This window comes from Pseudonaja textilis, chromosome 10 (assembly GCF_049901715.1).
Source record: "Pseudonaja textilis isolate UNSWEBS1 chromosome 10, rPseTex1.2, whole genome shotgun sequence".
NCBI classification, from domain to species: domain Eukaryota; kingdom Metazoa; phylum Chordata; class Lepidosauria; order Squamata; family Elapidae; genus Pseudonaja; species Pseudonaja textilis.
The window spans coordinates 26030269-26049095 of NC_141999.1; the positions used below are offsets into that span (position 1 = coordinate 26030269).

General features: G+C 61.0%; 2 protein-coding genes across 3 annotated transcripts in view; both read left to right on the forward strand.

The window, feature by feature from the left end:
• SPTBN4 (spectrin beta, non-erythrocytic 4) overlaps positions 1-9238 on the forward strand; it is a 28143-nt gene extending 18905 nt beyond the window's left edge. Inside the window, 17 exon segments of the mRNA XM_026721450.2 lie at positions 242-466; positions 715-804; positions 1100-1378; positions 1693-1823; positions 1912-2116; positions 2419-2796; positions 2894-2936; positions 2939-3137; positions 3240-3378; positions 4106-4190; positions 4438-4634; positions 4747-5297; positions 5525-5594; positions 5706-5989; positions 6996-7169; positions 7298-7340; positions 7430-9238. Of these exon segments, the coding sequence (XP_026577235.2) occupies positions 242-466; positions 715-804; positions 1100-1378; positions 1693-1823; positions 1912-2116; positions 2419-2796; positions 2894-2936; positions 2939-3137; positions 3240-3378; positions 4106-4190; positions 4438-4634; positions 4747-5297; positions 5525-5594; positions 5706-5989; positions 6996-7169; positions 7298-7340; positions 7430-7591 (3255 nt within the window). The 3' untranslated portion in view covers positions 7592-9238.
• Positions 9239-10556: 1318 nt separating this feature from the next.
• Positions 10557-16033, forward strand: SHKBP1 (SH3KBP1 binding protein 1). Of its 2 annotated transcripts, none has more exons than XM_087939387.1 (18): positions 10557-10654; positions 10747-10800; positions 10877-10922; positions 11016-11089; positions 11177-11235; positions 11356-11439; positions 11520-11696; positions 11922-12012; positions 12104-12294; positions 12717-12832; positions 13500-13587; positions 13678-13794; positions 13942-14112; positions 14202-14354; positions 14437-14533; positions 14722-14900; positions 15048-15177; positions 15366-16033. In XM_087939387.1, exons 1-18 carry the CDS (start codon positions 10590-10592, stop codon positions 15394-15396), a joined length of 1923 nt encoding a protein of 640 aa, XP_087795513.1. In that variant the 5' UTR covers positions 10557-10589; the 3' UTR covers positions 15397-16033. The 2 variants fall into 2 exon arrangements, with proteins under 2 accessions (XP_087795513.1, XP_087795512.1); XM_087939386.1 differs by having other exon boundaries at positions 15397-16033.
• The last annotated feature ends 2794 nt before the right edge of the window (positions 16034-18827 follow it).

The following is an 18827-nucleotide window of genomic DNA, read 5'->3' on the forward strand; positions in this document are numbered from 1 at the left end:
CGGAGCAAAGCCGGAGTCTTTAGCAAAGATGCCAGTGCCATCTTTGGTGAACTTCACCCATCAAGCAGAACGGTGATTTTGGAGGGCGGGATGGCATTCCGGGGGAACGGCGGCAAAAGTCCTCTTCCAGCAGCCAACATTTTCCTAAAGCCCAGGGCTGCAGCAGAGCGCCCAGATTCACACTGGCAGAAGCCAGAGCGTGTACAGGGGTGCCAGCCAACGTCCGCCCTCTCTCTCACAGACCCTGGAAACGCAGGCAGAGGAATGGTCCAAGGAGGTGGGAGAGCTGCAGGCCCAGGTTGCTGCTCTGCCGCTGGAGACAGCCAGCCAGGAGATGGTGGAGGACAGGCAGAATGTGGTGGGGGCACGTATCGTGCGCCTCATTGAGCCCCTCCGGGAGCGTCGAAGGATCCTGCTGGCCTCCAAGGAGCTGCACCAAATCAGACACGATCTAGAGGAGGAGCTGGTAGGTGCCCTCTAGAGTCAGCCTGGGATCTGGGCCAGGCAGGACTCCTCTGACTGGGATGCCAGGCTACAGAGATCCATAGGGTGCTGAGTGGCTTGTTTCCACACTCACCCCTGCCGCCAAATGGCAGCCAAGAGAACTGATGTGTAGAGGAACCCGCACGGCCTCCACACCGTGACCCTTGGTGCAGGCCTGCCAACCGGCCACGTGGCAGTCAGGCCTCGCTTTTGCCCTCGCTCTCCCGCTAGGTCTGGGTGCAGGACCGCCTCCCATTGGCCATGCTGAAAGACCGCGGGAGCAACCTGCAGAGCGTCCAGCAGCTGATCAAGAAGAACCAGGTGAGATGGAGACAGGTGTGCCAGTCCCAAAGCTTGCCGGCAGCCCTGCCCAGAGAGGGGCCTTGGCCAAGAGTCCGCTTGGTCCTGAAGCCAGCCTGGGTGGTGACACTGCTTCAGAGAGCCGCACTGGCATAGCTGAGCCGCTGGGTCCCAGCTCGAAGCCCCTTCTCCCCCAGCCCAAATGGAGAGTCAGTTGGTGATGGCAAAGTATGGCCCTTCGCCCATCCTTGGGGCTGGACCACTTTGTCTGGAAGCTGAAAACCAGCCAGCCCCAACGCTCTGTCTCTGACGCCAGAACCTGCGCCGCGAGGTCCAGGTGCACAAGCCCCGAGTGGACGAGCTGCTGGTGCGAGCCGGCAGCATCGCCTCCATCCAGAGCCCTGAGGTGGACACGGTGCGGCTGCTGTGGGAGAAGCTCTCCAAGTTGTGGGGTGCCCTGCAAGAGGAGACGGAGCAGCGGCAGCAGCTGCTGGACGCCACCTACCAAGTGGAGCAGTACTTCTTTGACGTGGGGGAGGTAGAAGCCTGGCTGAGCGAACAGGAGCTCTTCATGATGAACGAGGAGAAGGGCAAGGTGAGCCTCCCCGCTGCCCTGGCCGGGGGCTGCCGGTCGCTGCACAGGGGGCATGGTCAGCCGGCCCCTGGAGAGGTCTGGCTGGAGAGCAGCTCCTCTTCCCAGGCTGTCCCAGGAGCCCTCGGGCAGTCAAAGCCACCACCCTCCTCAGACCGCTCGGGGGGCCCCGTGCAGGCCTGGCCCTTCCGGCTGACCAGAAGAGAGGCACTTGGGGCAAGCCGCCTTCTCCAGCTCCACCCACTTGCGGAAGGGACCCGCAGGGCAAGAGGGGCAAAGGGAGGGGCCTCCCCACACGCCCATCCCCCCTTTTCTAGGATGAGCAGAGCACGCTGCAGCTGCTGAAGAAGCACCTGATGACCGAACAGACAGTGGAGAACTACGCAGAGACCATCGCCCAGCTGTCGCGGCAGTGCCGGTCCCTGCTGGAGCTGGGCCATGCAGACAGGTGGGGCCCTGCCCTGCCCTGCCCTGCCCTGCCCACCCCTCCCCTATCCCCTCGGCCAGTCACACTGACCAGCTTATGCCCTTGCCAGCGAGCAGGTCAGCAGGAGGCAGTCCCAGGTGGACCGGCTCTACGTGTCCCTGAAGGACCTGGTGGAGGAGCGTAAGGCTAGCCTGGAGCAACAGTATTGGCTTTACCAACTCCACCGCGAGGTGGACGAGATGGAGCACTGGATCGCCGAGAAGGAGGTGGTGGCCGGCTCGCCTGAACTGGGGCAGGACTACGAGCATGTGACTGTGAGAAAGGGCAAAGGGCCGAGGAAGCGAGAGGGAAGGAGGGAGGGAGACCCTGCCCGGGTGACGGCAATGCCCACCGAAAGCTGGCTTCTAGTGGGCTGCTTGGTGGGGCCGCAGTGTGTTTTGCTGATGCCTAGGAAATGCTCCCAAGCCTTGTGCTGGCTCCAGAGCCAAAGGACGGGCAAGGAAAGGAAACACCGAGAACGGCGTGTCCAGAATGCCGAAAGCAAAAAGGACTTCGGCTCCTGTGGCACGAGATGCACCAGTGCGACCCACAAAGATCCACTCTTTGCTTTGCCCAGTTGCTGCAGGAGAAGTTCACTGAGTTTGCCAGGGAGACCGGCACGATTGGTAATGAGCGGATCTTGGCCATCAACCAGATGGTGGATGAGCTGATTGAGTATGGGCACGTGGATGCTGCAACCATTGCCGAGTGGAAGGATGGGGTGAACGAGGCCTGGGCAGACCTGCTGGAGCTGATCGAGACGAGGGCGCAGATGCTGGCTGCCTCCCACGAGCTGCACAAGTTCTTCAACGACTGCAAGGAGGTCCTGTCCCAAATTGAGGAGAAGAGGCAGCGCCTGCCTGCGATTGCAGCCCGGGAGTGCAAGACCTCAGCCGGGACTCTGCAAAGGATGCTCAAGTCCTTTGAGCATGACATCCAGGTGCTGGTGGCCCAGGTGAGCGGGGAGGGGACGGTTCTTAGGGAGGCTCACCCCAGGGACGAGCGAGCTCCCGGATAGGATGACATCTTCCTGTCCTGGGGACGGACGGCAGGTACGGCAGCTGCAGGAGGTGGCAGCCCAACTGCAGACGGTGTATGCGGGGAGAATGCCGACGCCATCGCCACCAAGGAGCAGGAGGTGATGCGTTCCTGGAAAGAGTTGCTGAGCTCGTGCGAAGATTGCCGGCTGCAGGTCACCACCACGGCCGATAAGATCCGCTTCCTGAACTTAGTGCGGGACCTCATTTCCTGGATGGACACCCTCCTCTGCCAGATTGGTGCTGGGGAGAAGCCCAGGTATTGCCGAGGGCAGGGAGAGTGGCCCCGGCCTGTCCTCCTCTGAAGGAGGGCGGCCTCCTCACGGCCCTTCGGCTCTCCACACACCATCTCTCTGCGCAGGGATGTGTCCACAGTGGAGGTGCTGATGAGCGACCACCAAGGCCTGAAGGGTGAAATCGAGGCTCGCAGCAAGTCCATCTCCGCCTGTGTCGACCTGGGCAAGACCCTTGTGCTGAACCGAAGCCCAGCCTCTGAGGAGGTGAGTCTTGCCCAGGGCCCATCGCAGGGCTGGCAGATGGGTGGGCCCACTGTGCGGGGAGGGGGAGGGCGGAGGACCCCCCAGACCTGGCACCTGGAGTGCTCGGGGGATCTAGCAAGCAGGAGCTCACTCAGTTGCAGAGGCTTGCGGTTTTGGAAGGACAGCAGTTGGCTTGTCAGAGGCTTTCCTCAGGCCCATTGCTTCATGCAGGCCTTTAATCTGCAGGGAGGAATCAGCTGGCGGGGGAGGGGGCAGATCAGCTGCCCTGGGCTTGCTGAGTTCAGGTGGGGGTATCCTGGAGCCAGGCCCCTTCTCTGTCGGGCGGGGGGCGGGAGATGTTGCGTGGCTTCTCCTTCCAGAGCCTCCCACGAAGCCTCGGGGGAGCGAGAAGGTGGCTGCTGATGCGGCTCCGCTGGCTGGAGCCAAGAGCCAGAGCGGGATTCCTCTGCGCAGGACCGGGACGGACTTTGCTCTGGCTGAGAAGAGGAGGTGCCTGCAGGACTGCTGCGGAAAGTAGAGCTGAGGCCTTCCGAGGGCGGCTCCCTTGGCTCGCCAGCCTTCAGGGTCTCCAGCCTTTGCCTGGCTCAGCGCCAGAGAGAGTCAGATGGCGGCGAGTGCCCAGCTTCAGGCCCTGAGCAAGGGCAAAGCTTTCTGAGAGAGGAATGGAAGGGTTCAAAACCGCGTCCCTCTCCCCCTCCCAGCCAGGATTCTCTTGCTTGCAATGCAGATCAAGCTCCACCTGGAGAAGCTGGTGGCCAAGAAGAAGGAGATGGTGGACAAGTGGGACCAGCACTGGGAGTGGCTGCAGCAAAGTAAGCCCGCTTGGCCCACCCCTCTTCCCCTCTTCCCGGGTAGAGGCCAAGGGTAGGCAGCAGCAGGCGTCCTCATCCTCAGCGGCCGCCTCCGGAGCGATGCGTGCCCTGCTGGCCCGAGAGAGAGGGAGGGAGAGCTCGGCAGGACGGCCCCTGCTGGATCCTGGGCTGGGCTTTGCCCAGCTGCCCTCCTCTGGGCTTCCTGCTGAGGAGCCTGGGCTCAGGGCTGTTCCTCCCTCCTCGGCAGTGCTGGAAGTGCACCAGTTTGCCCAGGAGGCCGTTGTGGCGGATGCCTGGCTGACCGCCCAGGAGCCCCTGCTGAGGAGCCGAGAGCTGGGCAACAGCGTGGATGAGGTGGAGCAGCTCATACGGCGCCACGAAGCCTTCCGGAAAGCCGCTGCCACGTGGGAGGAGCGCTTCAGCTCCCTGAGACGTCTCACCACTGTAGGAGCCCAGACTCGGGGGAGCCCTCGTGCTGGGAGGCTGGGATGGGCGGGCTCAGTGTGGTGGGCGCCCAGGACGCTCACTGGCCTCTCTTGTCTCGCTTGCCCCTTAGATTGAGAAACTGAAGGCTGAGCAGAGCAAGCAGCCCCCCACCCCTCTTTTGGGCCGGAAGATTTTCCCAGACCCGGCCGAGCTGAGCAGCAAGGGGGCCTCCCTCCTGTGCCAGCCGCTCTTCGAGAAGGCCCACGCGTTGCTCAACGGACTGGAGCCAGAGCCCACGGAGGCCAAGGTGGCCTACGTCCGGCAGGAGCTGAAACCGGAGCGGCTGCAGCCCAAGATCGACCGCCTGCAAGAGGGCCTGGGGACTGCAGTGGAGAAAGCAGGCGAGGCCACCGCAGCTGTGGAGGAAGCCCTCAGAGTGGGCACCTTGAGCCGAGCTCCAGCGTCCTTTCTAGAACAGGGCGAGGCCAAGGTAAGCAGGCCAGACAGGCCCCGGGAGCGCCAGGAACACCGACGCCCGCTGGAGCGGCACGAGTCCACCGAGCAGGACGCACCCCGGCACGAGCCAAGCGAACGCAAGAGGGAGAGACGGGACCGGAGGGCAGAGCGGCGGGAGTCCAACGAGCAGGAGGCTCCCCACACAGACCCCAAAGCAGCAGCCGGGTAGGTGCTGGGGCCTCAGCAAGCATGAGAAGGGAGGGCGCAGCTTGCCCCGCCCCGGCATGCGGGGCTCCCACCTGGGGACGCCCTTCTTTGGCTGCAGTTCCAGTCGGGGGAAAGGCTCATCCGGCAATCCAAGAGGCGGTGGGAAGGAGAGCTGTGGCCGGGCCAGGCAGCACCCTCCTCCACAGGGCCCAGTTCTGGCCTGATCCTCCCTCTCTTGTCCACAGCAAGGCCACCCTGGCCGACATCGTGGAGCAGCTTCAGGAGAAGGAGTCAGGAGTGCTGGCCCCTGCCACAGTGAGTACCCATCCTCTCCTGGCTGGATGGGCCGGGGGGCCCTGGCGTGCAGTCCGGGGGAGGGTGTCCCTCCTTTCCTTTGGGCTGTCCGTGGACCTTTCTCCCCTGTAGCCTCAGGAAAGAGAGTCTGCTGCCCGCCTGCCCAACGGCCTCGATGTGCTCCCGGAGAGGACGCCACGCCCAGACCGGCCCCGGGCCCGCGACAGACCCAAACCTCGCCGGAGGCCCCGTCCCAAAGACCCCAACGCGCCATCAGGTGAAGCCCGGCGTTCTCGCTCTGCCCCGGCCCAGAGCAACGCCCCACCCCCACCGCCCCCCACACATACCGTCCAGCAGGAGGGCTACCTGCTCCGCAAGCTCGAGCTGGAGGGGCCAAACAAGAAAGCCACCAACAGGTGAGGCAGCGGGAGGGCAGGAGGGCCCCCAGGACTGCTGCTCCGAGGGCAGCCCAGTTCTGCCGCCAGATCCTACGGAGCCACAGCTGGCAGCTGCCACTCACTCCAGAGGGCAGCCTGGCTGTGGGAGGGCAGTGGGTGGGCTACTCAGCGGGGGGAGCTTCCCTCTGAAGGAGCCCACCTGATCTTGGGACCACGGAGTGGAACAGAGTGCTGGGGCGACTCAACCTCCTGATTTAAAGGGATGGTGGTTTAAACGGCCCAGATGTTGGCAAGGGATTTGAGGGTGAAAGTCCAAGAGAGGCAAGAGCAGCCTTTCCTAGCCAGGTTCACACAACGATAGAAAGTCCCAGAATTCCTCAGTTGAGCAGCAGTCTGAGAATTCTGGGAACTGAAGTCCCCACATTTGGAGAATACAATCTCAGGGACGCTGTTCCAAATGCTTTGGTCCAGGGAAACGGAGGAAGCCATGAGAACGACAGCTGAGGTGAGAGGGACAGGGAGGTTGAAGGGGCTGGGACCTTCCATCCTAACTGAAGCGGCTGTTAAGTGAAACAGCAATGGTGACCTTGGTTATTAGGTGAATACCGCCTTTCTCCTGCCTTGTGCAAACAGCCTCGGCTTCAAATCCCCCCCCCCCAACCAACTGTATTCTCCTGCCATTCCCTCTCGCCACACAGCTGACCTTCCCCTCCCCAGTCACCAAGCGATCCTAGTCTGCCCCTGGCTAGAGGGCTCTGCATGGCCCACACAAATTGGCTCCTTGGCTGTCCTGCCCCAAGGAGGGAGCCATCCAGAGAGTGCTGCCCAGACCCCATCGGAATGGACCCCCCCCCCCCGCCCCAAGCCCACCTGTGTTGAGGGACACTTCATGGGGGAGGCTCGGCCTTCCCCAAATGCAAATGCCCTGGGACAGGATGAGAATCGGTTTCCGACGTAAAGCAAGGGAGCTGCTGGGAGGACGGACGGATCCTGAGAGAGTTTTCCCCCTCCCCGCTTCTGGTAGATCTTGGATCAACCTTTACTGCGTCCTCAGCAAAGGGGAGCTGGGTTTCTACAAGGACTCGAAGGGCCGGGAATCTGGGAGCACCCACAGCAACGAGCCTCTGCTGAGCTTGCAGGCTGGCACCGCAGAGGTGGCCAACGACTACAAGAAGAAGAAGAATGTGCTGAAGATCAAGTGAGCCGCCTCCTGGGGAAAAGGGGGGGATGTCGGAGCCAAGGAGGCGGGTCCCTTGGAGGGGGGGCAGGCTGGGTTCTCAGGAGGGGACCAAAGCTGCCCCCTGTTGACGGGATTCTCCCCTGCAGAACTAATGATGGGGTCGAATTCCTTCTGCAAGCCAAGGATGAGGTATGCTCTTTCCCCACCCCCACCCACCCAGGGCCCGGTGGGACACCCTGCCTCCCCTCTCGGGCCTGTAAGGACTCTTCCCTCCCCAGGAGGACATGAAGACCTGGCTGACGGCTCTGAGTTCGTCCATTGCGGAGCATGGGGAGATCACCCGCTGGGGCCAGGCGCTGCTCACCACCTCCTCCACTGACGAAGGCCTCCCCAAGCGGGACACGGACAGAAGGGCCAGCACCTCTGGCAGGAAGAAATGAGACCGCTCCCCCCATCCCGCCTCCCCTGGGGCTGGGAAAGACAGGCAGGCCGGCCGGCCATCGTAGTCTTGGTGTGTGGCTGAGGGGCTGCCCAGCAGGAGCCCTGAGGCTGCCAAGGAGGAGGGGGAAGGGGTCCCCACCACTTCTCTGCAAAGCAGATGCTGGACCTGTGTGGCTGGACCAAGAGCTTCCGCCTGCCCCGTCTTTTCTGGCTGCTAGGAGCTGAGAGGCGCCCTCAACCTGGGGACAGAGTTTTGCCTTCCCCATGAATGGCAACAGGTGCCCCCGGGGTTCCCCCCCCCCCTGCAATTTCCTTTTCTGTCCCTGTCATGGCAGCCGGACAGAAGGATCCGGTCCATGAGGTTCCTTCCACTCCCCTCTTCAGTGGAACAACTGCCGTTCCCCAAAGGAGTCCTGCCAGTTGACAAGTGCCGGGGTCCAGCCAGCAGGGAGGAAGCCAAGGGATGAGAGAGGACCCCAGGGGCTGAGGGGCTGCGTGGAGGAGCACCCCCTTGCCTTCCTTGCAGCTTCACGTCTCCCAGAAATGGTGCTACTGTGGGTGCCAAGGATGGGGTGGGTGGGTGTTTCTCGGGACTTGCTGCAGGCCCTTCTCTGCACGAGTCTCCTCCCCCGTCCCCTTCTGCCCCCATGTTCACATGACAAGATTCACTGGTGAGAACATCGGCACCCCACAGCCCTGGAGGAAGGAGCCGCGCTTTTGGATCCAGCCGCTGCCTTCAGCCTGCCTTGGAGAGGACTTCCATGTCTGCTCCCCAGCCGATTGCCTTTGCCTCCCTCCTCTTTCAAAGATGTGCTTGGACGCATGCTGGGTGCATCCCTGGGACGTCAGCCCCACCCACCCACCCACCCCCAGACGGCCAGATGGAAGGGTCAAAGGGAAGATGCTCTTCCAGCTGACCCTCCAGAACTTCAGCCGGTGTCTGTGAGAAGTCTCCCGCTTTGCTTGTTAACCGTTGTCAACCGCCCCCGGAGCAGTGTGCTTGGGCCCCTGGATCTTCCTGCTTTCCAGGATGAAGAGGGCCGAAGAGGAGAGTAGGCAGCTGCCCAAAGGTGTGGGAAGGCCCCTGGCCCTCTGAACAAGCCATATTCACATCCCCTGCTGGGAGGGAGGGGCTCACCCAGGTGTATTTATATGCAATAACACAGTGGGAGGCCTCAGCGTAGCTCCCCCCAGTGGAGCTGTGAGCATTTGCATGGGAGCACCTGACTAGAGCCTGCCTGGAACGCCAAGTGCCCGCCAAGTGCCCGAGGGCTGCCCAGGTCCTGACTCCCTCTCCTGCTGCAAGGGGGCAGGAGGAGGAGGGGCTGCTCTGAAAGCAGAACCTGGATTGCCTGTCCTTCTGGCCTGGAGTCCTCATGCATGCCAGCCCCTTGGCCTGTGTAGCCAGAATGTGTCCCCCTCCCCCCCTCCCCACAGGGCTTGAGGGAGCAGCGTGTAGGTGGCTGTGGGCCTCTGGGTGGAATTGAGCAAAGTACAAGCCCACCGGGAAGCGGCACCACATGGAGCAGCTGTGGCTTGAAACTGTACTTCATGACATGCAAATGTGGATGTACACCTGCAATCTAGAACAGGCAAAGATAACTAGGGATTTGCCATTAAAATGTGAGTGCTGAGCCCAGAAGAAACCAGTTTAGCTGCCGTGTTGTGTGGCTCTGTCTTTTTCCAAGGCGCCTGTCTCCCTCGGGAGCAGGCTTCATCGGCCAGGGGTCAAGGGGCTAGTAGGTCCACTACTGCTTCCTGTGTTGCGTGACACACTCGGCCTGAGTTGGGGCCAAATTCAGCCTCCTCTGGGCCTGATGTAGCTTCCACAATGCTCCACCCTGGATGGAGTTGGCTCTCTGTCGGGGAGCTTCCCTGGTTCAGAATTGTAACTGCGCTTTTTTTTTTTTTTTTGGTCTGGTATAAAGGATCGATCAAAATATGAACAATTGGGCGGTCACCTCTTCTCTCTAATTGTAAATCTGAAGACCTGGTTTACGCAGTTTGTAAAGATTTTAAATCCTAGTCGCATGAGATCAAAAGTTGGGCTCCTCCACGCTCTCCCAACAGCCTGGATTTTGCCCTCGGTTTGGAGGTTGCCCTCACAGTCAACGGCTGGCTGGGCTTTGGCCGAAGCGTCCACGGAGCAGCTCGTCTTCCTCGGCCCCCTGGCCTACAAACGGCGGGACTCTTCCCCCAGGAAGGGACTCCCGTTCTTTGCGCCGGGGGCGGGGGGGCGGAGGCGGCGTGTGTCGACGGCCAGCGTGAGCAGCCCACCTGCCGGCTGATGCCGAAACCTGCCCCGGTGTTTCCAGGCGCGGCCGCTTTCGGAAACGCGCTCTGGCTGCTTGGGGGCCTCCCGGGAGGCGCCTGGCGTTTGACTCCCCGCGTCCCTGGGCTGCCCGGGTGGCGCCCCGGTCACACTCGTCCTGTAGACGCGGGATCCAGGCGGGGGGCTCGGCTGCCGCCGGGGAGGGACGGGCTTCCTTGGGGCCAGAGCCCAGCGTGTGGAGAGCCGCCCGCGGCCTTCCGAAGCAGGCGCCGCCTGGGAGCGGAAACGGGGCAAAGGCTGCCAAAAATTGCCCAGCAGGAGTGAAAGGAGCCGCTCCTCCCCGTGGGGCACTCCCGACCTGCCCCGCCCGGCCAACGGCGGTTTCGGGAAGGGCTTCTCCTCCTCGGGGCCGAATCCGTCCCTCGCAACGTGGCCCGGTTTGCGTTCCTCGAGGCCCCCGATCGTCGGCACTGCTTGCTCCCCCATAAGCCACTGCCGGGAGCAGCCCCACCCACGGGGGGGGGGGGCGGTCGCTCCCGAAAAGCGGCAGCGGCACCGAAGCCGGAGAGAGGCGGCAGGACTACGACGCCCATCGGCCCCCGGGAGACTCGACCAATGGGCAAGCCCCAGAGAAAGGCATGACCGAAGGGCGGTCCGTGGCCAATAGCGTGCGGCGGGGGCGGGGCTGCCCTGCGCCCGGATCCGGAAGCGGCCGGCCGATCAGGATGGCGGCGAGCGGCGGCGCGCCTGGCGGGGCAGACCCGGTGCATCTGAATGTGGGCGGGCGCAGGCGAGTGGCCGCGGCCCCGGGTGCGGGAGTGGGGTCTGGCCGCTGCTCCTGCGCCCTTCACCCGCCTCATCCTCCTCCCTCTCCGCCCGCAGGTTCTGCACCTCCCGCCAAACGCTCGCCTGGGTGCCGGACTCCTTCTTCTCCAGGTACGCGGGGAGGGAGGTCCGGGGGGCTCTCCTCCTTCCCGCCGCCCGCGACCCTCACCGCCTCTCTCGCCTGCAGCCTGCTCAGCGGCCGCATCTCCTCGCTGCGGGACGAGAGCGGCGCCGTAAGTGAGCCCCCCCTCCCCGCTGCTGGAGGGACCGGCGCCCCCCCGGGGCCGCTGGCTAGCCCTGCCCTGCCCCGCCTTTCCCTTCCCCAGATCTTCATCGACCGGGACCCTGACCTCTTCGCCCCCATCCTTAACTTCCTCCGCTGCAAAGAGCTGGATCTCAGGTAAGCGCTCCGGGAGGGGGCGGGCTGAGGCGAGGGGCACCGGGGCCGCCGCCGCTGCAATGGTTCTCCGCCTTTTCTGCTCCACAGAGGGAGCGACGTCTCGCTGCTGCTGCACGAAGCCCAGTTCTACGGGATCACACCTCTCAGTACGTTGCGGGGCTGCAGCTCTTGGGGAGCCATCCTGGGCCCCCAAATACGAGTCTGCGGACACACACACACACACACAGAGGACTCACCTGGCCTCCCTGCCTTTCTCTCCTTCGCAGTTCGCCGCCTGCAGTTGCACAAGGAACTGGAGCGGTCCTCTTGCGGGAGCGTCCTGTTCGAGGGTTATCTGCCCCCCCCTTCTGGTAAGGCTCGGTGACAGGCAGCATGGGCTGCGGCCATCTCCCTGCGCCCCAGTCAGCTCTCGCTCTCCTTTCCCTTGCAGTGTTTCCTGCCAAGCGATGGAATCGCCACAGCATCACGGGGGGACAGTTGGCTGCCCGGCCCGGCAATCCGCTGGTACGCCGGAGCAACACCATGCCCCCCAACCTTGGCATCGTAGGGCTTCTGGGGAGAGTGGAGGAGAGGAGCACAGCAGCCGGTGGATGTCAGGAAGGAAAAGGTGGAAGCAGACCTGGGAGCGCTGGGGTGTGGCTGTGCTATTGCTGGAATGGCCTGTGTGCTGGTGTCTGGTTTTGCAGCCACGCAGCTAAGTTGATTTGGCTTCTAGTGGGTCTTAATGATGGAAGAAGCTGGGATGCTTAAGGCATGGAGGGTGGCTTGTGGGAAACATTCTCCGGATTTTGGAAATGAGGTGCTGCGCATCAGCCATGCCCATTCCTTTTAGGAGCCACAAATGATCCAGGTATGGTTCGTCTAATCTGTGGCCATCATAACTGGGTCGCTCTGGCTTACGTTCACTTCCTTATCTGCTACAAGTAAGTAGAAGGGGTGCACCTGAATCCTCAGCGTGGAGGTTGAATGGGAAGGGACTGGTCTCCCTCTGCTTCCTCATTTCTCTCTCTCTAGGATGAAGGAGACCTCTGGCTGGCAGCTGGCTTTCTGTAGCCCCCGACTGGACTGGGTAATCGAGCGCGTGGCATTAAATGCCCGGGTGCTTGGTGGGTCCCTGGGTGATAGTGACAAAATGGTCGCTGCTGCCTCCTGCAGCGAAATCCTCCTATGGGCCCTTCAGCCTGACGGGAACGGCACTGAGATTGGTGAGAAACTACCCCCCTCCCCCACCACGTATCCTTAGCAATCTCAAATACCTCTTGGGTGCGGGGAGGCCAGCTCGATTTCCCGGTTGCTAGCTTTGCCTGGGTTAAGGGAATTTTTTTTCCTTCTGAGCAGTGGGATCAGATTAAGGGAGGTTGACAGGCCACTGCCCCTTTGCTCTTGTGTGAATGCCTCAGACCTGTCCCCGAACCCCAGCTGGCTCTGGTTGCTGAGTCTTGCACTCCCAGGTGGCTGAGGGGGGCTTTGGAAGGTGAGGAGGGCCCTCGGATGGGGGGCCTCAACCGCTGTTTTCCTTTGTGCTTTCAGGGACATTCTTCTTGAGTTGGGTGCGGCGGGCAGGCACGCCAGTCAGGAGTCTCGTGAGCCATGGGCCCAATCCTGCTCTTCTGCTTTTGTTCTGTAGGAGTGTTCTGTTTAGGGGTCCCCCTAGACGGTCTCTTCTTCGTGGGCAGCCAGCTTATTGCCACCAGCCACACAGGCAAGATTGGTGTCTGGAACGCAGTCACCAAACACTGGCAGGTAATGGAGCAGTTTGGGGAAGGAGGATTCCTAGAAGCTTGTTACAAGGAGTTGTATAATAGCTGCAGATGTGGGATTAATCAAATACAGTTTGGAAGGGTGGGTGCTGCTGTTGAGATCTTTGAGTCTGACCTGTGGCAGCTAAACTAAACTAGAATTGGCAGCTTCCCCCACCCCCCACCCCCCCGCTTTTGAAGACGGTAACAAAAGTTGCAGACTCCACTTCTCTGATTCTTAACCTGCTCTTTGTGATTTTCTAAAGATCATAACCAAGTTTTGAACAGGTTGTCTGCCAGTTCCTGTAGTTCATCTGGCCATGAACGTTCAAACTTACTCGCACTCCATGGTGGTTCTCTGACTGCCTTTCCCCCGGGTTGCCAGGTGGAATTCGTCCCTCCGAAGAGAAGGAGCTTGTCCCAGTTGGGGCTGGTGGGTGGCGCTGCACTTGCTTAGCTGACGATTGGCACGTTGCCCGCTTTGTGGAACAGCTTGAGCACTAACGCAGCTCCTTTCGTTCCAAACATTCGTGAAGTCTTTGGTTCCTTGAAGTTTTCCCTCTTTCTCTGAGCTGACGGGTTCAGGATCCTCCTTGACTTTCTAGCTTTCGGAGGCTGTGACCTCTGGCTTCCTGATCCCCCTGTTCTCACCAGCTGCTCCACCCCCACAGACTCAAGATGTGGTTCCCATCAACAGCCACGATGCTGCGGGCTCCTCCTTGCTCCTGGGCTGCCACAATGGCTCCATCCATTACGTTGGTGAGTCACGGCCGGCCGGCCGGCCCAGTGAGGCTACGTTGGCTCTCTTCTGCCAGCTGCCCTGCCCACCTGCCGGCTGCTCCCCCACAGATGTTCAGAAGTTCCCTCTGCGCATGAAGGACAATGACCTCCTGGTGACCGAGCTGTACCGTGACCCCGCGGAGGATGCCGTCACGGCCCTCAGTGTCCACCTCACGCCCAAAAGCAGTAAGCCCCACCCCCGCCCCTGGGCGGAATTGGGCACAGGAGCCTGGCTCACCTGCCCAGACTTTCCCAAACCCCAGCTAGGGTTTGCCTCCCTCCCTGGGCTGTGGCTGGCCTTGCTTCGCTGCAGCCCTCTGCTCCCATGTCTAGGTCACAGTGGAAATTGGATTGAAATCGCCTATGGCACCAGCTCAGGAATGGTACGAGTGATTGTCCAGCACCCAGAGACAGTGGGCTCGGGGCCCCAGCTCTTCCAGGCCTTTGCTGTTCATCGTAGCCCTGTCACCAAGGTGATGCTGTCAGAGAAGCACCTTATCTCAGGTACTGGCTTTGAGGAGCGGGCGGCAGATCGGTGAGGCTGGCCAAGGGTCCTCTCCCTGCCAACTTCCTTTTGCCTGCTTGACCCCTAGTCTGTGCTGACAGCCACGTACGGACATGGACGGTGACTCGATTCCGCGGGAGGATTTCGACGCAGCCAGGCTCCACCCCATTGGCTTCCTTCAAGATTCTGGCCCTCGACTCCGTGGACGGGCAGGGGGGCTGCAGTGCGGGCACAGACATTGGTAGGGGCCTCGGGGGTGCATGGTGGGGCCTGTGAAATCGGGGGCCTGGGACCCCACCTGCTCCCTTCTCTCCCCCACGCAGGGCCTTTTGGCGAGCGCGATGACCAACAGGTGTTCCTCCAGAAGGTGGTTCCAGATGCCAGCAAGCTGTACGTGCGTCTCTCCTCTACCGGGAAGAGGTGGGTCTGCAAAGGGCCCGACCAGCAGGCGGCTGCTCTTGAGGCCCAGTTCAGCTGGCCAGTCACCTTGAATTTAGCCCTGCTCTTGCCCTTCACAGACCAAAGGCGGCTGCCGCCATACCCAGATTCACCGGGGGAGGGGGGCTGGTGGTGTTTTTATCCCATTGGTTCCTCTCTCTTCCCCGCAGGATATGCCAGGTGTGCTCAGTTGACGGCTCGCCCATCACGGCCTTCCTGGTCCAGGAGTGTGAGGGCTCCAGCCGCATCGGCTCCCGCCCGCGCCGCTACCTCTTTACCGGCCACAGCAATGGCAGCCTCCAGATGTGGGACCTCACCACTGCAATGGAGATGGGGGACCAACCCCCAGGTGCCAGGGCTGGGCTTGGCTGGGGAGGTCAGCCCGGGGCTTTGCAGTGAGGAGGAGGTGTCCCCACTGCCTCCCGCTGTTGGCCGTGTTGCTTCGGGGTCTCTCTGCAGACTAACCTCTGCCACGCCCCCTCCTCTTTCCCTGCAGATTGTGGTGGTCTCTCAGAAGAAGAGCTGCTGTCCGAGTTGGGGCAATGTGACTTGGCCCTTACCCACACCCTGGAAACCAGTCCTACAGGGTCTTTCACTCTTTCCAGGACTTCTGGCTTCCGGCACAGGTGGGGAGGTGTGCCTGCGCAGCTGATGGGGGGGCGGGGGGGCAGGTAATTGAAAGGGAACCCACCAGCAACTCCAGATGTGCAAGTTTGCAAGGAAAGAGGACGGACTGGCTAAATCGCCATCTTCCCTGCCCTTGACTGGCCTTACTGTGTTGCTCAATGGGATCGAGCTCTTCTCTTCCCCATAGGCAGCACATAACAAGCTTGTGGTTCTCCTAGCCGGCCCCAGAACCGAGATGCGGATGGGACCTGCGAGAAGCCACCGAAATCCTCCCCAGCCAGGTTGGACTTCCAGCGAGGAGACTGCTACCGACAACAGCTGGGCGGGAACTTCTGGGACCAATCTGCCAAGGGCCAGTGGGTCAGCCACTCTCGGGGTGGGCTGTCTGCTAACCTTCTGAGCCAAAGATCGCCCAGTCCCCTCCTGCCCCCCTGGAGCCCATCCCCCCTAGCCCCACCCAGAGTGCCACTCAGTGAAACCTCTTTCTGACCTCTGGCCGTTCTTGGGGATCCCTGCTGCTGCTGCTGCGTCATTCCCCCTCTTGCACCTCCCGTGGCCTGGAGCTAGTGGAGTGGAGCCTGCTGCAGAGGTGCCCACCCCGCTTCCTTCAGGGCTCCTTGCCCGGGAACTCTGTCCCAAGCCCCTCCCAGGGCTCTCTGGCAGAGTGGGGTTTTTCCTCTGGTGCGCAAGAGCAGGTGGCAACACGTGAGCCCTGCGAGGCTGCCCCCGGCTTGTGAGAAGCCAAAGATATGTATGAGCAATAGTCGCCCCCACTCTTCAACCACCTTGGCTGACTGGTTTCTCTTCCCTTTCTCTGGGAGATAAGCAGCAATAAATACACGTGGAAAGATGTTCACACAACCTCTGGAGTCTTCCTGGGATTTGCTGGAGGGCAAATCTTTCCAGGTTCTTGCAAGTTGGAGTCAAAGGACCCCAGCGATCCAGGTGCTGGTTTTGGCCAAGCAGATCAGGGACCCAGGGTGGGGAGTGGGGTGGGGGGAGAGGCAGGAGCACTGCCTTGACTGGTGGGACAGCAAATGGGGCAGGGTCAAGTCTAGCAAGGGAGGGGGGAGCATCCATCCCTGTGGGAGATGGAGGCCTTGGGGGTGTTCAGAGGATCTGTCTCCTGAAGTTTGGGGTGGGATCTCGCCCATCTCCCCACGGCTGGATTTGTGTGACAGGTTTCCATTGATGCACCTGATGTACAGCACACTGAAGTTGTGCCTGCCCTTCCTTGCTTGTGCTGTTGACTCCTTCAGACCAGGCTGCTCCTTGGGGCCCTTCGGATGGTCTGAGGAGGTGAACAGGCAGCTGGACAGGGGCTTGGGGACTTAGGTGGGCCAGCCACTTACCTTTGGGGCACCAGAGGTGCTGTCTTCCAACGGTTCCGGCTAAAGATTGGGGGGGCTTGGGAACCGCCCCCCTTCCGTCTTTTGCAAAGGAGAAAGCTGGGAGGCTCTGCCTACGGGATCTCCCCTGCTGGGCTGGCCCCTCAAATCTGGGCCTTGCAGTGGGAGAAGGAATGCACCAAAGCTTCAGGGGGGCAGTGTGAGCAGCCGGGCTGCCTTTCCACTTGCTCCTGTCAGTTGTGGGGTTTGCAGGGCTGGCACGGATGACAAGGATGGAGGCGCAGAGGTGCAGCCAGCGGGAAGTGCGGGCAAGCAGCCCACCTCTCCCCCGATGCAGCGCTGCTGGCACCCACCTGCGCCTGCTCGCGCAGAGATCCGGCGGCTGCAGCCCGGTATAAGCCACAGAGCCGGTCCGGCGGGTCATGGCTGGCTGCGGGGAAGCGCTCGGGCGGACCACGGCATCTGGCAGGGCTCCCGGGCAGGTAAGGGCGGTGGCGCTTCCCCGGAGTTCGGGCGGGCCACACGGGCAGCAGCTGAAGTTCAGAGAGCCGGACGTGACAGACATCCTCCTTTCCCTGCTCCCGGGCGAAGAAGTCGGCTCTAGCTGAATTGGGGGAGCAACAGGCTTTGGTCCTGGAAGCAGAGCTCTGGCTTCAGAAGAAGTGGAGCCGCAGAAGCCTCCAGAGGCCTTGCCGGGGCAGAAGCGCCTGTCCTGCTCTGCTCCCTCCTGAACAGGCCCCCGCTGAAGCCCTGGCTCCGAGGCTGAGCATCCCAGTTCAAAAAGAAGCAAGGTCAGAGGAAGAGGAGGAGCCTGGAAGAGGCCAAGGGGAGAGGGGGCTTTTCCCCAGGGCAGCTGGACTGAGAGGAGACCATCCCAGTGTGCAGTGATTAGGTGGTTCTTTTGCATACATTTAAGTTCCTGGCTTCTTAAATCTTAGTGGCCCTATTAGCCTGTAGCTGAAGAAATAGCATTTCTGGCACTTCAAAAGTATACAAAGATGTCAAAATTGTACTTTGCACCTTGTTTCCATCTCATGTCAGAAAATTCTTTCTTTTATGTAAGAATCCTCAACTGGTTAGCCGAGGCCATAACTATCCGTGCATTTCGATCACTTTCTGGTGCTTGGGGGTGGGGGGGCATCCTTTGTCTTTGGCAGCCACATCCCCTTTTTATTTCCTCACCATGCCTTCTACTGTCTTCTTGTCCACCCCACCCCACCCCGTGTCCTACTCAGCAGGTTGATCTGAAGGTACAGGCAGAGAGCCTGAATGCAACTGTGATGCTGGTCATTGCAGGGGGAGGCACAGGCTCAGCCCCCTGTTGCTGCCAGAACCCTTAGAAGACCAAGAGGAAAAGGTTATTGCCATGCTGGGCATTGTGGGAACCGTACTGAACCTCCCCGTCCTCATTTTCATCTACATTTACACCACAGTATAGTGCTCGGTGGAGTGAAGGGTGGGTGTGGGTGTGATGGTGGTGTGATCAGAGCAACGGCCAGCACCAGTCAACCTTTGCCTCCCGTGGTAGGTTTCCACTCTTCTTGGCTTTCTCTTTCTTGCAGGGGAAAGTACCAAAAGAGCAGAACAGGCACCCTGTCTCCGCCTTTTGGGGTGACCAACAGCTGAGGCCAGCTTGTTGATCTTTGCGTTTGGTTATCAGAGCAGTCTCCCGGTGTCCTCTTTTGGTGATCCTAGTCTGAGGAGAGGCCTGTATTTTTCTAACAAAGATGTTGCAGTCATGCACTTTTATATGCAACCGAATTTGAAATAATCACAAGGAAATATTTATTGACACCAAGCACAGTGGTGCTCATGTTTTGCTACTGCTGTGTAACTGGCTCCTTGACGGTGTGGGGGTTGGGTGCCTTGAGGCCGCCAGTATTTTCTCAGTATTTGCTGCTTTCTCCATTGATGGGAATAAACTTTTCCATCACGGGAAGGTGGCCCTTGCGCAGCAAAACTAGGTAGACCAGCTGCCTTTCTCCATTGATGCCATAATCCTGGGTTTTGCTTGTCACAATGTGAGGCTGCACATGCAGGGAAGCTCCTTTGCTTCAAGAGGGGAAGTGGCATTTCTCTTGCCACAAACAGCTTAGCAGAGCGAGCATGATGGACAGAACGTGACTCGCCGCCCTTGAGGGCCAAAATTCTGGAGCTAAGAAGAGCATCTCCCCTCGAAGAGCGTATCCCCTGTGCAGGGAATAGGTCTCCCCAAAAAGCTGCCTCCCTGGAAAGAAGTGCCCTGCTGGTCTGGCCAGGCCAGGGCTTTGGTTCTCCTCAAACAAGGGGCCAGGGCCAGG